General features: G+C 32.0%; 1 protein-coding gene across 1 annotated transcript in view; it reads right to left on the bottom strand.

Moving 5' to 3' along the window:
- Positions 1 to 19,941: 19,941 nt before the first annotated feature.
- Positions 19,942 to 22,401, bottom strand: part of LOC143068471 (uncharacterized) — a 59,880-nt gene continuing 57,420 nt past the window's right edge. Inside the window, exon 12 of the mRNA XM_076242564.1 lies at positions 19,942 to 22,306. Within this exon, the coding sequence (XP_076098679.1) occupies positions 22,233 to 22,306 (74 nt within the window). The 3' untranslated portion in view covers positions 19,942 to 22,232. The remainder of the gene's footprint in view (positions 22,307 to 22,401) is intronic.

Here is a 22,401-nt window from a genome sequence, read left to right as displayed (position 1 = left end):
TGGATTTATCATACAACCATATCAAAGGTTTAAAACAACACTCTTTTGATGAATTAGGAAAACTGAAGGAGTTAAACTTAAATTACAATCCTTTAGAATATACAAAATTTCCAAACGAAAGTTTCATCCAATTGGTATCACTAAGACATCTTTTCATTAAAAGTAAACTATTCATGGCAGCTGTTAGTTTTATTTTCTCAGATTAAACTATATCCTATTTGAGGTCTCTGGAGAAATTGGAAATAGATGTTGCTGCAATCTATCAAAAACGTGATATATTTGGTGAAGGGTATGAATATTTAATTCATCTTAGTTCTCTAAATGTAGGAGCGTGTGGTGATTTACTGATCAATGCACAAATCTTAGAGTATATGCCACTTTTAACACATATTTCATTTGATGAAAAGTGTAAGATTCATAAAACAACTGGTGGACATCGAAGTTTGAAAAACATCAGACAATTTTACGTTCAACGTTAAGTTGACACACTACTTTCATATTTTAATAACTTTACAAATGAATTGAAACTGACTCCAGTCGAAACATTGTCATTTCAAAACACTTTTGCAGAAGGTTTTGAAGACCGCTACTATCCATGGAATCCGATAAGCAGAAATTTACAGAACTCGTCTTTAAAATATCTGCTGATGACTGAAAATAAACTTTGAGAAAGTTTTCCAGTATCGCAACTTGATCCTCCTCCTTCAAGTTTACAAGCGCTGAATCTTTCCAGCAATAACCTCGAAAAGTTTGCGTTAGATGTAGGAAATATTCGAAATCTCAGTCTACAAAACAATTATCTAGGAGGATTTCTTAGTACTCATAGTTATAAAATGTCGAAAGAATCTAGCAGTCTTGAGTACATAGATTTATCAGCGAATAGTATTGAAATGCTTACATTTATAGTATTCAAGGGCCAACCAAATTTAAAATATATCAATCTTAGTCATAACAAGTTGCAAAAGGTTACTTTTGATGCTTCTCGACTGAAAAGTCTTCGATATTTGGATTTATCAACAAACAATTTTACGACATTAGACGAGAAAGCAATGGCATTATTCGACGGTCTGTCTAAAAAGACGTTCTTTGCTATCAATTTACGAAATAATGCATTACAATGTACCTGCATCACATTGTCATTTCTAAAGTGGATTTCCAAAACAAGAGTTGAGTTGCTGCTAAATGATAAGTGTACTTTAATAGATGGCATTGTAAGTTTAAACCCGATAGATTCAATAATAAAACGACTACAGAAAGAGTGGAGTACATATACGTACTTAGCAATTGCTTTGGCTATATTGTTGGTAGTTATCTTAGCCATTCTTATTTTGGGTTTAGTGTATCAGTACAGATGGAAACTTCGATACATGTTTTATCTTGCCAAAAGTAAACACTACAATTACAAGGCTTCCATAGACAACGGGGAATACACTTACGATGCCTTTATATCGTACTGTGATGATGATAGAGCATTTGTATTAAAAGATTGCATTGCAATTTTAGAAACAGAAGGGAACACTAAATTATGCGTGCACCAACGAGACTTCCTACCAGGCCAAGAGATAACAGTCAATATTACAAACGCTATCCATGACAGTAGAAAGACGGTTTGTATAATAACAAAACCGTTTTTTGAGTCTTACTACTGTATGTTTGAATTTAATATGGCCCGAATGGAAAACATTTATTCTCGAGATAGAAGAAATGTCATTTTCCTAGTATTTCTGGAGCAAATTCAACCAAAAGAAATGCCACTTATGATACTCGAACTTATAGAGAAACAATCTTACATTGAATATCCCAATGACGAAGAAGGAAATATTGTGTTCTGGGGAAAAATCAAAGAAGCTGTTCATTCATGACATTTGTTGCAATATCGAGTCCGTTCTCAAAAGGGTTTTTAAATTCATTTTCATCATGTTTTTAAATTCATTTTCATCATGTTTTTAAATTCATTTTCATCATGTTTTTAAATCAATATGAGGAAATAACAAGCAAAAAAAAAAAAAGAGTTGTATAAATTTAATAGATAATGGAAATCACCAATTCCTCGATCAGTACACATTTTTATAAATCTTCAAATGAGGATGCTACGGTAGTTTGTGGTTATTTTGGTTGTACAAAAGGGTTAGCCTAAGCATGCTAACATGTTTAACCCCGCCACGTTCTCTATGTATTTGCCTGTCCCAAAACAGGTGGTCCGAGTACACAGTTATCGTCCTTTGATTTTCGTTGTCCACAAGTATAGTCCCTAGTGTGGACAGTGTGTTACTTGCCATGTTTTTTGGACCAATTCCAATATTATTTTTTCATGTTTTATGCCTCATATAACAAGTAGGGGGATGAAATTACACTGTAGAAAAATGTGGGTCAAGAATTTGAAAGTCAAGTAGTGATTTGGTCCAGCTAAAAAGGTTAAAAATTAGCATTTCGGAAGCTGTCAAAAGATTTCAAGACCCCCTTAACATAAAATTGTCCATATTTTGAGTTAGAGCTGATGAAGTTTCTATTATTTTGATATAATTTGTCCTCAAAGTAGTACAACACACTGTAAAAATATTATTAAGAAAGCGCAGGTGAGATTTTTTTAATTTTCATTTATTCCTAAAGGAAATGCACTACAAAATAACTGTGGTCTCGGACCAGGTGCCTGTTATTCAGTGGTTTTCGTTACTTTATGAGTTACATATTTGTTTTTCGTTAATTTTTTTAGTACATTAATTAGGCCGTTAGTTTTCTCGTTTAAAATTATTTTACACTGTCATTTAGGGGCCTTTTATAACTGACTATGCGGTATGGGCTTTGCTCATTGATGAAAGCCGTACGGTGACCTATAGTTGTTAATTTCTGTGTCATTTTGGTCTCTTGTGGAGAGTTGTCTCATTAGCAATCATACCTAATCTTCTTTTTTTATATAGGCTTATATTAATTTCAAATCTGGTTTAACCCGCCCGGTTATCAAACCCATAAAATTCCGCAATCGAAGCGAGCACCATCAAATCGATTCTAAATTTTGCTGAGATGTCAGCAAAATAATTTTCGAGAAAAAAAATAACCTTTGAAAAACGTTATGAATTAAACTTATATATGTACAATAATTGAATTTCAAAATTGTGTAGTTTCAAACAAGTATGATCCCGTTAACTATTATAACACACACTAACTTTTTTAGTTACCAAATACTGTTGCAACATTGTACATGTGTTTCAATATAAGTATACAGATCATGTCATCTTAAACGTGTCAAAGCAACGCCATTAAACATCAGCTGTATTTAAAAAAAAATGACAAAGCTAATCAGCAGTTGAAACTAACAATCAAATCAGCAGTGTAAATAAGAAAATGCCCGCAAGACCAATACTGATGCAAAATAGTAAACATATCATTTTTTCACTTCCCTTTAAGATATTTTTTCTGAATACCATTTAGAATCAATCTTCATGTATTGTTTCCTTCACATGTCAGTGTTTTTCTATTCTCTCTTTCTATTTCTCATTAGAAAACCCAAAACTCAATATTAAAAAATAATCATAGCTTTAAAAATCAAGTAAAAGAAAATTAACTGAAAAGCACTATATGTCGTGTTAGTTATACAGTTATTTGAACTATTCGTTTTACGAATTTGTGTTAAATAAACTAAAAAGGGAGGATTGAAAAATATACTAGCACAAAGAAAGATGGAGTACAGCAAGGTTCTTTTTATTCACAATATCACGATGAAGGAAGAAATATCAAAGTATGATCAATTCTTATTAACTATGCATTCAAATTAGATAAAGTCCATAAAGTATTTGAGGTGTAGATTTGTGTGTTGCAATGTCAGTTTTTCAATCGTTTTAAAACATTTATTATTTTTGTTTTTACCTTTGACATCCCATCAACATTGACATATTGACTAATGATTTCTTTGCATGTGCTATCTCATTATTGATGTTTGCTTCTGTGTTTATGAGTTTCTCACTTAAAAATAACTTTATTTGTATGTATCTTGTCATGTCTTTAAAATTATGAGATGTATTGTCATTGTTTTGTATTTTAGATAAAAATAAAACTGTCTGAACCTTTCTCAATGTGATTTTTTTCTACACAAAATATATCCGTAGCTGTTTCAAGCGATTATAACTTACCATACACGTACAGAGAAGCAGGTGTTCATTGATCGCAACCACTGTATCACATATTGTTTGATGTCGCAAAAACATTAAGACTGAATGTTAAGCTTGCACCTTTAAAATCAATCAATAACATATAAGAGCTTTTTGTGGAATTTTAAAAACAATCAAGTATAAATGGCAATTAAAATTAGAAACTTTTTACTGATTCAGAGAGGACGTTAAGCAACCAACAATCAATCAATCAATCAATCAATCTGATTCAGAGATTCCATTCATCGAATAAAATCATAATATTGTTCTTCCCTGGTAGAGATTTGATCTCATGCTACTGCGATATTGTGGCACCAAATCGCCTAGCACTATGCTCGACGCGCTAGACTTCTTGACCACCTAAGTTACCCAATAATAATGCTTTCGATGACAGGGTTACCTTTCCTTCTCAGTTTTTATCTATCGACATAACACAGTACATGATATAAGGCATGAATTTTGAAATTTTACAGACCAGCCGAATTATCTATCGTAGAGGATCTTACAAATTCATATGGGAAGCAGTCACAGAAGTAATTATATTATAAGAACGTTTGAACCAGTGACAACTCTATGACATATTTTATCCATCGGGTCACAACTGAGACAAAATAACAAAAATTGAATTCCGCAATTTTCAGATCTAACATTGTTTTGCTGATATTAAGACGAATTATATGTATACAGAATGTGTTTTTAGCCTTATATCACCATCACTGGGATCCGATGGATAAAATCTGCAACATAAGGTCAGTGATTTTGTTTGCTGTTTTTCCTGCTTTGTAGCGATATAATAGATTAAGCCCTTTTCAACTGTACTAATGTTCAACTTCAAAACCACTGTCCCAGGTTAAGAGAGGGGTGATGTCTTTAAACATATTCCCCCCATCATATTCATTTTTTGCCTTGTCCCAAGCCATGAGCCTGTGGTTCAGTGCTTGTTGTTTTCGTAAATTGTTTTGTTATAAAAGAGAGGCACAAGATACCAACTCATTAACTCATAGGTCGAAAATAAACTGCTAACGACATGGCTGAAAATGAAAAAGACAAACAGACAAAAAAAGTAAACAAAACAGAACATAGAAAACAAAAGACTGAGCCACAATAACACCACCAAAAACTGGGGGTGATCTCAGTTACTCCGAAAGGGTTCACAGATCCTGCTCAATATGTGGTCCGTCGTGTTTTAGTACAAATCAGGCAATAAGTCTAACTCGGTGGGTCACATTCGGGATAATAGGGCGGTCACGACATTAGGAACATATCCGCTATCATCTGTGAAACGGATATTCCATAATGATCAACCAAATAAGGATGGTGGCCGTAAATTTATTGATAAGGCTGTTAGTTTTTTCACGTCTGTGCTTAGTTATTTAAAAAAAATGCCATATAAACACTATATAGATTAAGCAAACAAGCAAAATTGAAAGACAAGAATACAAAAGATGAGGATAGCACAATACCATAATGCCTGGATGTATAAATTGCAGACCACGTCAATAAGTTACTTCATAAAAGGGACTCAACCGGAAAGGTTAAAAATATTCATGACAAATAAAAAGAACACTATAACACTTAATTAATATAATAAACTAAGTCAGTATCTAGAATCTACTCTTCAAGACCATCATGTATAATTTGTGAAGTTAACGTTGATACGAAATATTTGTCACAAGGTCTTGTTGGTTTCTTCCAATAAACCTTTTTTTTTTTTAAAGACGAGACGTTCTTTGATATAACCCTGATTCGTCAAATGTCTGCTCATATATGGTGACGTTTAATATAGTCTATGTAGCAGCTTCACGTTCTTGAATACCGAATAAGTTAAGAAAACTCAATCATAAAAATCAAATCGTATCATCTGTCATAGATTTCTGTACTAAAAACCTCTCTATTTCGTCGGTGTATCTTAATTGATTGATTAGCGTCTAATGTCACTATAATCCCTGTATTGCCATTTCGTGGCGGTATGTTTTTATTGGTTCAGGAAGCTTGTGATACTGGAGAGAATCACCAACCTTTGGTAGGAAAATTATTAATCCTATTCAATTAAGAGATTTGAGTTGGGCCTACTTGCCACGTGAGTGATTCAAACTCACAACATCAGTGGTGAGAGGCTAGCGTTACCGCAATTTGGTTAAGTATACCACTCGTCCACAGAGGAATGTTGCTACATAGAATTGGAAAATTTAAAATTGAGAAGCTGAATTCATCTCTTTTTGTCGTTATGATTAGTGCTTAATTTACCCTCCTTTTAAATATCTAAACATGATATATTACAAAAATAGTATGAAATGAAATGCAGTTAAAACACATGTAGACACCCTATTTCTATGCTAGTTTCCAGTCATATCCTTTATTTATTATACTTCAATGTACTGAGAATGTTCCTTTACCAATTTGCATAATTGTAGTGCGTGTGTTATTGTCTATTGTCTATTGTTCAATGTCTATTGTGTATTGTAAATCTCTTTCCGAAGCAAATGTAAAATACAAAAGTGACGGGAAATAATGTCATACAATGAGTACAATTAAATAGTTATTTTTTGAAAATTAGAATTAGTTTGAAATGTATTTTATCCTGATTGTCATAAAGCTATAGGTTGTCTACATTTGATTTAATAAGTTGTATACCGGTATGTCGTCATCTGAAGCGCAGATTGTGGTGTCCAGTGCTGTCGTTTTTGGAGATTACCGTTGTTTTTTTGCGGCTAACATGTTTTTATGTACTGTTGTATTAATTATTTATGCATTTACCTAGGCTGTGTGTTCTTCCGTTTGTTTGTACTGTATGCCTGTCACGCAGTGTTCTCGTTAAATATATATTTTTTTTCATTGCAACATAAGAGGGAGGTTTGGCTAGCAATCAAACCAGGTTCAAATCACTTTTTTCTATACAAGGTCATATACCAAGTCTGTTTCTATGTAAGTTGGCGTTTGCTTTTGTTGCAGTTCAATGTTTTTGTTGTTCCGTTGTTTCCCTCTAGTCTACTATAGTTTGTGTGTTTCCCTCAGTTTTCGTTTGTAACCCGGATTTGTTTTCTCCTAGACGATTCATGACTTTTGAACAGCAGTATATACTGTCGCCTTTTTTTAATATTATTTGATATTTATGTTATAAGCTAAATATTCAGACCAGTGAAGATTATAAAACTTTTGTTTCAGGGCACCCATAGAATTGCTTTAGGACACAAAAGTTGGATTACAGATTTATAAACCAAATAATACATTTGTTATCTTGGAACGCAGACAGATTATGACAGTGGTAATCAAAGTATATTATTTTATGTTCATTAGAACTTCATCAAGGCATATAGAGTCAAGGCAGAATAGGTTTTCAAAGAAAGAATTGAAATTACAAAACAGAAATATATCTAACTCACCGATGCATCAACCGAGGTTTGTCATCACTTAGAACTATAAGACTAACATACACACATAGTTCTTTCTTAGAAACAGATTTCGAACACTTAAAAGAAATCCACTATTCAAGGGTAAGTCCTTCACTAATGAACTACATAATGATCATCACTATGGACCATAAGTTGAAACATACGACAGGTACATACATACAGTTTCTCAGAAATATGGCACATAAAATTCGTATCAAATGATTTTGACAAATAATGTTTTTTCCATGATAGTCTTGAACATTAAAAATAAGTTTTTTGAATACACGGCATTCCTAATTTTGAGTGTTTGAGAAACTTCAATTCTGTCTTAACAAAATCATTCTGTCTTACAACACTATATATACAGACTTGTTTTGGATCTGCTTACCCTTCCGGAGCACCTGAGATCACCCCTACTTTTTGGTCGGGTTCATGTTGTTTATTCTTTATTTTTCTATGTTTCGTCCTTCTTTTTTTATGAGAACTTCAATTTTGTAATTACAAAATTCTTTTTGTAGACAAAATTCTTTTATGTCGACAAAATTCTTTTTTGTAGACAAAATTCTTTTTTGTAGACAAAATTCTTTTTTGTAAACAAAATTCTTTTTTGTAAACAAAATTCTTTTTTGTAAACAAAATTCATTTTTGTCATAACAAAATTCAATTTTGTCATAACAAAATTCAATTTTGTCAAATAGGTGTGCAAATGAGAACTTTTTTGGACACAAAATTGACTTTTGTTTTCTGATATGGAAATTATAACACACATGTTGAATAAATAAGCACTATGTAATTCTGTTATTAAAATTATTTTATGTGAAGGCAATTTATTTTTTGGTAGACAGAAGTGAAAATTTAACACAGAATTGACTTCTGTCACAAAAGTCAATTGTATATGCAAATTTGGATCCGCAACTGAATGATACAAAAAAGAATTTGCCATGGCAAAAGTATATTTTGTCCATTCAACGATAATTTTGTATGACAAAATTTAAATTTGTAGAATGCAAACTAACTTATTAAACTGAACTAATTTTTGTTAAACAAAACGTACTATTGTCCGTACAAAATTGAACTTCGAGTAAAAGACCACAAGAGTCCCGTTCGGCACCCCGTATTTCGTAGTACTCTAAAATTCAGAATATCTTTTACTATGGAGCACAGATTAACATAGATTCCTAGAGAATAACAAATCCCACAGAAAAGGGACTTGTCATAAACACTGTCAAACTATTTAAACCGATCAATTTTATCCACACTGATCTTTGTCCACTCTCGATAGACCAAAATTGTATTCTTACATCCTTCATTATTCTAAAAAGTCATGCATAAACCGCCTATTTATTTGTTAACTTGGCATTTTCTATACATTTTCATTTATCTTTATTTCAAGTGTATGCAAGTAATTTTTCTACTAACTCTCACTTACATTATGAGGAGAAATATAGAAACACACTCTGATCAAAGTATGTTGAATGAAATGCTGGACATTTCGGTATTTTGGGGTTTCACTTTTTAGTGATCTGACTGTTAAACGCATATTGCCTTTAGTAATATTCTAAATCAAAATGAATATTATACCAGCACGTTTAACCTCACCCGGGCATAAACTGGAAAGTAATACACAAATTTTCTTATAGTTTTATGTACATAAAGAAGAGAAGAGAAAAAAGAAAATATGTTGCCATCCACCCTTTGTTAGAATTTCTTGACTTTGAAGGTTTGTATATTTATACGTTAAATTTTTGCCAATTTAAATTCAACATTTGCACCGTACTATCATATGATATACAGGCAGGATATATCTCTGTTAAAAGTTTTTTTTAAACAAATTAAGCAAATAAATTTCCTCTTTGTGATGAATGAGTATGACGTAGAAATAGGAAGTTCCACCAGGCTGACTTGATTATATAATTTTCAGTTTCAAAAACGTCCTTCATTCAATTTGTGGATCTCTACAAGTTCAGGTTGATACATTAAATACATGAAGAGTAAGTTTAACTTTTTTTAATACATTCATAATAAATGAATAAAGTACTTCAATTATCAATTTCAACGACTATCTAGAATTGATTACTAAAAGTTTAAATTACTTCCTTTGCCCATTTGAGTTTTTTAATAATGAAAACAAAAAAACGAAATGTTTCTATATACATTTATATATACAAAAAATAATAAAAAGACGAGTCACGAATCATTTGCTGTTAAAATTTTGGAGATTATTTACAACTAGGCAATGTACCTCCCTGGTGCAAAGCTCTTATTCTTTGCCCGGTTTTGCCTATACTTTTGGTCTTTTTTTTTGTTTACAGCGCTTCATATTTTTGATAAGCTTTGGATTTTCAACTATTTTGGCTTCGAACATCACTGATGAGACATTGATTGTCGAAATACGCATTTGGTGCAGAAACATTGGTACCCTTTATGTTTTTTTCTTCATTATAATTGCAGAACGAAAACTATAGGCGACTTGTAATGTGATTTATTTTTACCAAATCTTAAAAATATAAATAGTTTTCTTGTATTGATGAATAGTTATCGACATAGGGTCAACTATCATGTTTCGTTTCCTTGTTAGAATTTCAACCCTACGTTAATGTCTGTTTTTTTTCGTATTAGGGTGTTATTCCATATATATAAACATAAACAATTACATAGATGAATTGTTAGGTGTTTGTTTTAATGAATACAACGATTCAAATAAGAAAACAATCGGCCTGATGTTTGGCATGCAATAAAACAAAATTAATGATGACAGGCAGTAATCAACTTTAGCCTGTGTACACAAGAACGTGACTTGGAACGGGAATTTAAATATAGCTCGAGTGAATTTATTTTTTGTCAGAATATACTATGTTTCAGTCTATGACCACATTCGCCGAAACGTATGCCTTTTTTCACTCCACAGAGACACTTCATTACTTGTAGGCTATATTAAATCGGTCTGGTTTTGCAAACGGAATAATTGAATTACATTTCAAATGTTGATATTCGATGAAATAAAACAGATATAGTATCATGATCAGCATGTTTTGGGTATTTGCTATATATTCCTGTCTTGCAATGAAATTTCTCGCAGCTGGCAGCTTTGTTGCGAAATTAACAGTCTTCAGATGAAATTTCCGTCCCCCAACAGGTTAAAGAATGTTTACCTTCTTTCAAGTGGTATTTTTCTGTACAATTTACATACATGTATTAATGAGGGGGAGGGATATACCATAAATCCGCGTGGTACAGGTTTTCTATATTTTCGTCGTCAACCTTATAAAAAAAATTTTATGGTGACAAAGGATGTTGACACTTTTCACTTTTGACAACATTTACTACTAAAGTTCCGAAACAATTCTCAGCTCAGAACAAAAGATGCGCTGTTTATATTCAATAAAATATTTCAGAATATGCAATAACGAAAGCATCATTAAAGGATTTTGTTTAACTTAGTGGTTAGATCGACCGTTGGACAACCAAGAATTTCGAGAAATTTTTCTGAAGCATTTTTCCATGATATCAAATATTTAAAACAGAAGTGTAAAACACACTTTCTTTTACATGATTACGTTAAATTAAAGATCTGTAGGATTTTTTTAAAATTATTTTACAGGTCCCTTAACCAACAAAGGACAATGATACTTACTACATTTCTTAATTTGTTATTTGTGTCAACTTGCCTTAGTGTGAAGATGGATTCAGATTTAAAGTTATCCTCAGTGTGTATTTTCAATACACAGTGCTGGTGCTTTAATGAGACAGGAACATCAAAACTACATGTTGATTGCGCATACAGAATGATAAAGAATATTCCAGAAGTTCCACGAAATGTATATATTTTTAATCTCCAACATAACCGGATAAAGCAAATAGAGGACAGCGTATTTCAAAGTTTAACGACTTTAGTCTTCTTGGATTTATCATATAATGAAATTACCAGTTTGAAATCAAACTCAGTAGAGGGATTGGGAGCATTAAAAGTGTTAAACTTAAATGGCAACCCGTTAATGTATACATGGTTTAAAAATGGAACGTTCATCCCGTTAGTATCTCTCATACGACTTTCTATGAAACTTACAACTGGATCGCTTGCTAAACGTACACAAATTTTCTCAGATAAAATAATGTCAGATTTAAAGACACTGGAGAAATTGGAAATAGACACTCCTGTACAAGTCGGAAAAACACTTATATTTGGAGAAGGTTATAAATATCTGAAACATCTTGTTGCACTCAATATCGGCATTTGTCATTTTCCACTTCTGGTTGATGAAAAAACCTTCATGTTTATGCGACACTTGACAAAAATTTCTTTTGACAATCAGTGCAGTATGTTTATTGTTCCAGGGGGACATCAAAGTCTACAAAGTATAAGACAGCTTTACGTGCACCGTTTATATCAAAATTTCGTACCCGAATTACTATATTTTGATAATTTCACAAAGGAATTAAAAATGACACCAATAGAAATATTGTCATTTCAAGACTCTTTTCCAGATAGTTTTGGTTACTATCCATGGAATCCAATAAGTTTAAATTTATACAACTCGTCTCTAAAGAATCTGAGAATGACCGACAATAGAATTGGTGAAAGCTTTCCACCGTCTAAACTTTATCCACCTCCTCCAAGTTTACAAGATCTAAATCTTTCAAGAAATAGACTTCAGCAATTTGCTTTAGATTTAGGAAATATTCGAAATCTAAGTCTACAAAATAATTTTCTTGGAGGATTTTTGAGTACTCACAGTTATAAAATGTCAAATAAATCTAGCAGGCTTGAGATTATAGATTTGTCGATGAATGGTATTGAAAAGCTAACATTTATATTATTCAAGGGACAGCCAAATTTAAAATATATCAATCTGAACGATAACAAGCTACAAAGGGTTACTTTTGATGTTTCTCGATTGAAAAGTCTTCGGTACTTGGATTTATCAAGCAACAATTTTACAACATTAGACGACAAAGCTATGGCAATGTTCGATGGTCTGTCTAAAAAAACTTTTTTCACAGTTAATTTACAAAAAAATGCATTGCGATGTATCTGTAACACACTACCATTTATAAAGTGGATTTCCGAAACGAAAGTTGATTTGCTACTTAACGAAAGAAGATGGGACCGGTTTTAGTTTCTACCCAATAAACTCACTAATACAGCAAGTACAGAAGGGATGTACGTCATATACGACCTTAGTCATAGCGTTGTCTGTAGGCTTGGCAGTCATGTTGATCGGTATTGTCTTGTCTTTAGTGTATAAATACAGATGGAAACTTCGTTACATGTTTTATCTTGCCAAAAGTAAACACTATAGATTCAAGGCTTCAAGTGACGACGGTAAATACACTTACGATGCGTTTATCTCGTACTGTGATGATGATAGATCATTTGTATTAAAAAATTGCATTGAAAATTTAGAAACTGAAGGGAATGTTAAATTATGCGTTCACCAACGAGACTTCGTACCAGGCCAAGAGATAACAGTCAATATTACAAACGCTATTCATGACAGCAGAAAGACGGTCTACATAATAACAAGAAAGTTTTTTGAGTCTTACTATTGCATGTTTGAATTCAACATGGCCCGAATGGAAAACATTTATTCTCGAGATGGAAGGAATATCATTTTTTTAGTATTTCTTGAGCAAATTCAACCAAAAGAAATGCCACTTATGATGCTCGAACTTATAGAGAAACAATCGTATATTGAATATCCCAATGACGAAGACGGAAATATTGTTTTCTGGGATAAAATTAAAGAAGCTATTTTTTCTTGACATTTGTTGTCCAAAAACATTTGGAATTTGTGTTCATTAAGAAAAAAATCATGGGCGCTTGAATATATCGTGATTTTACCACGGGTTGGCCCTTTACGGAAAATATTTTACCCCAGAGCGATAGCGAGGGGTAAAATATCGGCATAAAGGGACAACCCGTGGTAAAATCACGATATATCCAAGCCTCCATGAATTATTTCGATTCTAATAGGACAAATACGGCAATTTTTTTGGATCGAAGCGCCCTAGGTGAAGGCATTATTTGCCCTTCCCATAAATAAACACACTTTTAAATTGACGTAAAAGAACAGAGCAAACTTAATAAATGACATGCTTAAACCATTACAATAACGTATTTAGATAGGTTTTGATGATTGTAAATTATAACTTTACTTTTTTGTTTTATATGGATACAAACAATGGCTTAGATAGCACATTTTTGCATCGTTTGTTTACATTTCCTTGTTGTGATTATTTTCGCTTTCACAAGCGTTTATTTTGCCGTAAAATGCATATATTCTGACGTTATCGTTCTTTGACGTCGGTAAGCTCATTCATAAAAAAGCTTATGACGTGGGAGTACGATCGGAACAGGCCATGCAATGTATTCATATTTTACCACGGGTATGTACTCAAAGCGTTTGAAGGACGTCATGTTAGAATTATGTTTTCACTTCATCATGAAGAAATTACAAGCACAATACATTGTATCAAAGAAAAAAAAAATCAAATTTGATTTATACGCTTAATTGTATATTGTAATTAAGGCTATATCTTGTCTTTACCTGTATATCTGTAGAACCTAATTGATAAGGGGTAAAGTGTATAGATTACGCAAAAAATGTTAAAAAAAACTGTCTTCGATCTGTACTTGTCATAAATCTCCAATAGAGGAGGCACTGGTAGTTTTCAGTTATTTTGGTTGTTCATGAGGGATAGCCTTGGCATGTTAAACAAATATTTATTTTTCATCCGACCGGTTATCAAACCCATACATAGGCATGCACCATCGAAACGATTCTGCTTATTGCTGAAATGTCAACAAAACATGTTTTGAGATATTTTTTTTTTTGGAAAACCTTATGACTTCAATTATAAATGCAATTATTTTGTAAATATTATTTCCATTCTCCACTTGAACTTTATACCTTACCACATTTTTTTTACATTTACCCGTGTATATGAATGTATATATCGGTTTTTTTTTCAAAGTTATTGTTGTTGTTTTTTTAACTGTTTAACATCTAACAGCAGTGTATACGTATTACTGATTACTTTATTTATTCACCCCTTATTTTATTGATTTTGAATTAACATTGTTTCAAAGAGCAAATTTGTTCGTTCAGTGTATGTTCACTTGTGTTAATATGACTTTTGATTGATTTAAGCCATTTCAAATGATATTTTGTAGTGCGCCATTTTATGTTGTGATGTTACACTTTTGTTTCAGACAAAGGTGAAGGTTGGTACCTATCAAACGTTTACACAAGCAGCATGTCCTAAGTCAAGAGTATGATGTTCAGTTGTTGTCGTTGTTGGTGTGGTTTCACCTTTTGAAAGGCGTTGGAACATTTTACCTGTGCTTCTAAGGTATAAAGATCATGTCATCTTTAAAGTGTCAACATAGTGGCATGAAACATAATTTCTAATTAAAGCAAAATGATAAAACAAATAAGCAGTGTAAATTGATTGATGTCTTTAAGACCATACGTGTCGTTTGACCAAATACAAAAGTCAATTTATCTTTCACATCCCTTTTAAATTTCTTTTTCAAAATTAAATATAAAATCAAACTATTCATGTTATTATTTAGAAAAAACTATGAAAATTCGTATCTTAAAGTATATAGTCTTTCTTTTCTTACCGTTTCCGTTCTCACATATAATTAGCAAACATACACAAATCTGAAAAAGAATAATGGCTTATCAAATAAATTAAAAGAAAAACAATTATCGATGGAAATATTCCGAACCCCAATTGGATAAAAAAAAAAGTCCTACAATTGATACAAGAATATTCAAATCGAGAGTCTAACATTATAGTGTTAAATGTTGAAAAAAAATTTGATTACCAGCATCGAAAAAAAAACCGGAATAAAACGTTAAATTAACAATACCCCCCTTTTTTTAAGTTAAGTGGTTGCTTCTTTATGAGGTCATTTTGATGATTTGCAGTAGTTTCAAAATAATTAAGATGTCTCGATTAAGCATCAGCAAACGTAGGCTGCAGCAGCGTACTTACAGGCGAAGAATATATATTTTTATTCTCATAAAGCCAATGCATTACATCGGTACAGAGATTGAAGGAGAAGAAGGAATGATATATAAGGGATCACTATATTCCTATCTTTTCTGTTTGTTTCAAATGGTATTTCTTCTCCAAGGAGTATTTGGCAAAGGGAGGGGGTAATGTTTTTTTTGTTTTAAGGGTAATTTAACGGATTCGAGATACATGTACTAGACAAACAATACATTTACCTCACACTTTTTAAGTAATGCATTTATGAGTGAATCGTTGTTTGAGTAAAGATCAGTGGCAAACATTTCTGTGCAAGTTAAGTCGATTCGAAAATACCTTAATTTTCAAATGAATTATGTTTTCGGCAATGATGCTGCTTTGAGTCTTGATAAGGGCTTCTAAAGCTACGTTAAGTTTAAAAAAAACAAATAAATATATCAAGTTTAGACAAATATTTCTGTAAAGAACTTTATTAATAATTGTTATAAATATCAATTTTATTTAAAAATTGTTTCTTCCTTAAATATACACGGTGAAACTAATGTTTTAAATGTCTAGTTTTGTGTACACTTAATCAACACAAGGCCTACATCGAGTATCGACTGCATATAGACAAAACATCTTTTACACTACATTTTATCAATGGGAACGTAATTTTGTTTAGTTTACGTGTGAGTTACACTTGCACAACACCGAGTTTAGGTCAATGTGAACACGGCCTAACTTGGTATAAGAATTCCTTTTGTAGAAAATGTGGATTACATCTGGTTTTATAGATAACTTAACCTCTCAATTGTATGACAGTGTTACGTAAAATATTGACAATGTGTGAACAAAACAAACAGACAAAGTAGGTACAAAGTCAACGATTGAAGTACCGATGTAACATTTTTTTGTATGGAATTTTGTGAAGCTAAAGTATCCAATACAAGTCCTCAGATTTGATGTTCAATGTAATGTTCATTGGAGATGGAAAGGCTTATGTTTCACCAACATCCTTGTGAACTTATTTTTCTTGTATGTAGGACTACCTGAATGCTTGTGTATTCCTAATTCATGTGCAGGACACATGTGGTAATATTATTTTTTTACGTATTTTTGTTACAAAGACTGCTTTAAAAATTGTTTTGGGAACAATTATGATTTTTGTATTGATCTTTGATCTAAAATGTCATTGAGATTTGCTAATGTGTATATTAGTTTTCAATGTGAAAATAACTGTTCTAGAATGTATTCTTCATTCATTCTATTTTTAGAAAGGTGAATTTTCTTATCATTGTCTTATATTTCACATTCGAAATAAAAATATCTAAATCTTTCTATCTTATTTCTTTCATTTGTTTCGACCAAAAAGTTATCAAACGCATTGGGATTTATTTTCAACACAAAATCGATTTATAACGGATACAGATCATTTTGTTGAATTTTCAAACAATGAAGTATAATAAATGTTAATTTAAATTTGCAGCAGCGTATTACTGATTCACAGATGTCATAGAATAATAATATGAAACTGGTGTGTTAAATTAAACGCGTATTACAAAAAAGCACATTGAATAATAATACAAGGTTCACTCGATCAACTACTTCAAAACCAGTCTTTCTTAGTGGTAAGTCGCTGTGTTTTTCTCAATCTCTCAGCGTAAAGGGAAATAGGCAATATTGCGAAGAGCTAGGTCATGATTTGTTTTATCATGTCAAATAATTGCTGTGTTAGTTAATACTTCAGTTTTATCATGTATATCTTTTATATTCATTTGATAAAATTTACTAAATAGCATACATTGTTCTAAATAATAATGATGTTCTTCTCTCAAGCAGAAAACCCTAGCCGTATTTGGCACAATCTTTTTGAACTTTTGATCCTCAGTGCTGTAAACTTTGTACTTGTTTTGACTTTCGAACTTTTATATCTGGGCGTCACTGATAAGGCTTGTGTGGACGAGGCGCGTTTCTGGCGTATTGAATTTTAAACCTGATGCTTTTTGTTAGTTATTATTTATGTGTTTCTTTGTCCAATATGTTTTCCTATTTATTTGTATTGTAGTCCTGTAATATTATGTTGTCATTTTATTGGTATATTTAACATTTCCATTAAAGTTCCTGGTTTGGCATGCCACAAAACCAGGTTCAACCCACCAATTTTTTCTTTAAAATGTCCTGTACCAAGTCATGAATATGGCCATTGTTATATTATAGTTCGTTTCTGTGTGTGTTACATATTAACGTTGTGGTTCCGTTGTGTCGTTTGTTTTCTCTTATATTTAAGTGTGAATTCACATTACTATAAGGCGTGTCACGGTACTTTTTTTTTTTATCGCAAATTCATGTATTTGGTTTTGATGTTATATTTGTTATTCTCATCGGATTTTGTCTAATGCTTAGTCCGTTTCTGTGTGTGTTACATTTTAATGTTGTGTCGTTGTTCTACTCTTATATTTAATGCGTTTCCCTCAGTTTTAGTTTGTTACCCCGATTTTATTTTCGTTTTATGCAATGGTATTGTCAGTTCATTTTCGACATATATGAGTACTTTTTTAAAAGATTCCCTTAGGTATATTTCGCCTCTCTTTTAGTCATACTGCGTTTTTGAACATATTGGTTTGCTTATAAATTTTTGCTGTATACGGATTCTCTCTAGTATAGATTTCAGTTTTTAAAAGAAACTAAAACTCTAAAACTGTTGATATGTTTTAATTATATGTGTGTGTTTATTTTTGCTATTCACTGTTTCTGTCTACCAAAAACTTTCCAAGATAATAGACATTAAGCATTATTTGTAAAATGTCATCCTTTAAAGAATATAACTCATAGTCAGTTTGTTGTTTCAGTATGTCAACAATGAAATACCAACAAGTTAAAGTGTGAGCTACTGCTCACTGATGATACTCAAGCTAAATATTTCGGTACACAGCAATTGTTGAGTGATGAATCTAAAAAGGCATTTCCTTTCTCAAATTTATCATGTGTAAAATAATACAAGTGTTGGTTTAACAGGAAGTTGTTGAGTGATGAATATGAAAACGCATCACACGGTATAGCTGAGTAAATAAGCCCTGAAACCAAATTTCAGATATCCATGTATTGTAGTTCCTGAGAAAAATGTGACGAAAATTATCAATTTGACTATCATGTGTAAAATGATACAAGTGTTCGGTAAACAGGAAGTTGTCGAGTGATGAATCTGAAAAACGCATTACACAGTTGAGCTGACTGATATAAACCCTGAAACCAAATTTTCGAACTCCTGTAGTTCCTGAGAAAGATGCAACGAAAAAAATGAATGGAACGGACGGGCTGCTAAAAGACGGACGGATTGACTGACGGATGGATGGACGGACAGACAGAGTTAAATCTATATACAATATATTAAGTGGAGGTATAAAAAGCAAAATTGACATGGCACATAAGAATCAATGAAAGACAAGACAATAAAAAATGACCATGGCACACTAACACAATGGCAGAATATAAGTACCTAGCCATGTTAAAAGGATATTACCGCAAATTGACTCAATAGTAAAGGTTGATAATTTACAATGACAAATAAAAGAATAATATAACCCGTAATTAAGATGATAAACAATGTCAGTACTTAGAATTTTTAGTTCAGGAGCATCATGTATCATTTGTGAAGTTGATACGAAATATTTGTTTGCATTAAGGTCTTGGTATCTTCAATGAACGTTAATATTTAGAAAAGGACAAGTCGTTTTTCAACATGTTACCCTGGTTCACCAACTTTCTCAGACAATGTTGAGTATCCTTGGTCTGTTGCATGTTTTATAGATGAGCTAAATAAACTCATCATATATACAAGGATTAAATTTTGTATTTAAGCCAGAGGCGCGTTTCGTCTACAAAAGACTCATCAGTGATGCTCGAATCCAAAAATGTTAAAAAGGCCAAATAAAGTACGAAGTTCAAGACCATTGAGGACTAAAATTCCGAAAAGTTTTGCCAAATACAGCTAAGGTAATCTATTCCTATAATTTCAAAAGTTTTGTAAACAGTTAATTTATAAATCAGGCCATATCAATGATAATTCATGTCAGCACAGAAGTACTGACTACTGAGCTGGTGATACCCTCGTTGAATTAAAACTCCACCAGCAGTGATATTGACCCAGTGGTTGTAAATAAACTCATCATAGATACCAGGATTTTTGTATTTACGCCAGACGCGCGTTTCGTCTACAAAAGACTCATCAGTGACGCTCGATTCCACTGACACTAATTTTTAATGGTAAGAAAAAAAAAGAGAAATTTAATTTAAAGTTTTTTATGTGACTTGTATACGCTACAGAGAACCTTTCGTTTGGAAAGGCTCAATGAATCAAACAAATACATATATGGCAATTATATAAATATAGTTTCTTTTGTAAAAGATAATAGAAAACTTCGTTATTGCAGATTTTTATTTGAGTTCAGCTCAATTGAAATGCTAGCAACAAACTGCTACATTTATATTTCAATCTACTATAGATATTATACACTTACAAGATTTGTAAAAATTTCAGCAACCAAGAAGTTGACAAAGTAAAACCCTCAATACAAGAAATCATCTTTTATTTTCATTTATACATTTGGGAAGATAACCAAGTTGAACATAAATATATACATATACATGAACTTCAGTTATATAAAACATCTAAACCATGCATCAAATTAGTTGCCTGAAATATTTCGGCTTGCTAACTGTTTAAGTAAAGCGGAATATTCTTAAATTAGACAGAAAGTGTCACCATGTTGATATTCATGGAACGGAGAAAATGAACGATGTTCAATATGAGAAAATTTAATGTGACATGACTGAAAAAAGCTAATGTTTTGTATTTCCAGTGACAAATACAAACAGTCATGAGTCAAGTCCTAAGTTTAAAGCCAGGAGCTGGCATTTGTTAGTCTTGTTCATTTTTATGTTTTGGGGTTAAGTGTGACGTGCAATTTCGCAGAACTAGTACATATAGATATAAGAAGATGTGATATGAGTGCCAATGAGACAACTCTCCATCTAAGTAATTATTTGTTAAAGTAAAACATTATAGGGCAAAGTACGGTTTTCAATATGGAGCCTTGACACCTGTTTGTTAAGGGGCCATTTGAAGCCTTCCTCTCTGTGTAGGAATCTTTCACTGTGTTAAAGACTCATTTGTGACATTTGGCTGTATCTGTTTGGTTTTAAAAATATCATCTGGAATTGTCTTGAAAGTAAGTATAAAGTAAAATAATAAGAAATCAGTAGAAGTTTATAACAATGAAGATCCGTGCAGACCTTCATGTTAATTTCATATATAAATAACAATGTTTCAAATGCTGTGATGGTTCATAAAATTATGTCATAACCAGATGCTCCGCAGGGCGCAGCTTTATACGACCGCAAAGTTCGAACTCTGAACAGTTGGACACCTCATTCAAGCTTGATACAGCTCTGAATTTGGATTGTGATTAAATAGTTGACACAACATAGGTTTCTGACACAGAATGAATGTGGTTTAAGAATTTAAATTTAAAAACTTAAAATTTTTTAATTTGACATTTACCTATTATGGTCCAATATCCAAAATTTAAATACATGGTTAGATTCAGCATATCAAACAAGCCCAAGAATTCAATTTTTCATGAAATCAAATAAAGTTCAATTTTGGACCCTTTAGACCTCAATGTGGACCAATTTGATAACCGGGCCAATCTATATCAAAATTCTAAAAACATGGTTAGATTCAGCATATATCAAAGAACCCAACATATTCAATTTTTGTTGAAATCAAACAAAGTTAAATTTTGGACCCCGATTTGGACCAACTTAAAAACTGGGCCTATAATCAAAAATCTAAGTACATGTTTAGATTCAGCATATCAAAGAACCCCAAAAATTCAATTTTTGTTAAAATCAAACTAAGTTTAATTTGGACCCTTTGGACCTTAATGTAGACCAATTTGAAAACGGGACCAAAAATTAAGAATCTACATACAGTTAGACTCGGCATATCAAAGACTCCCAATTATTCAATTTTGATGAATCAAACAAAGTTTATTTTGGACCCTTTGGGCCCTATTTCCTAAACTGTTGGGACCAAAACTCCCAAAATCAATCCCAACCTTCCTTTTATGCTTTTATGGTCATAAACCTTCTGTTTAAATTTCATAGATTTCTATTTACTTATACTAAAGTTATGGTGCGAAAACCAAAAAAAATGCTTATTTGGGCCCCTTTTTGGCCCCTAATTCCTAAACGTTTGGGACCAAAACTCCCAAAATCGATCCCAACCTTCCTTTTTTGTACATAAACCTTGTGTTTAAATTTCATAGATTTCTATTAATTTATACTAAAGTTATGGTGCAAAAACAAAGAAAAATGCTTATTTGGGCCCTTTTTTGCACCCTTATTCCTAAACTGTTGAGACCAAAACTCCCAAAATCAATCCCAACCTTCCTTTTGTGGTCATAAACCTTGTGTTTAAATTTCATAGATTTCTATTTACTTAAACTAAAGTAATAGTTCGAATCCAATGTGTCTTCGGACGACGACGACGACGACGACAACGACGATGACGCCAACGTCATACCATTATACGACCGCAATTTTTTTTGCGGTCGTATAAAAATAAAACATCATTTAAAATTATACACAAATTTGATGTCTAATGTTTCAAGTTGAAACAACTGATATGATACCTTTCATCAACCATAGTCTAAGACTGAGCATTTTGTATTTCTGCTAATCTTATCTTCCCCTCCATGATTTCTGCCAGTGAATTATGAATATCTAAAAATATAAAAGCAAAAACAGGCTAAAAAAAAGCCAAATTTATAAAAAAACAAAAAAACAAAAAAAAACAAAAAAAAACAAAAAAAAAAAAA

Source organism: Mytilus galloprovincialis, chromosome 3 (genome assembly GCF_965363235.1).
Source record: "Mytilus galloprovincialis chromosome 3, xbMytGall1.hap1.1, whole genome shotgun sequence".
Taxonomy (NCBI): Eukaryota; Metazoa; Mollusca; class Bivalvia; order Mytilida; family Mytilidae; genus Mytilus; species Mytilus galloprovincialis.
This window is presented reverse-complemented; position numbering and strand designations above follow the sequence as displayed.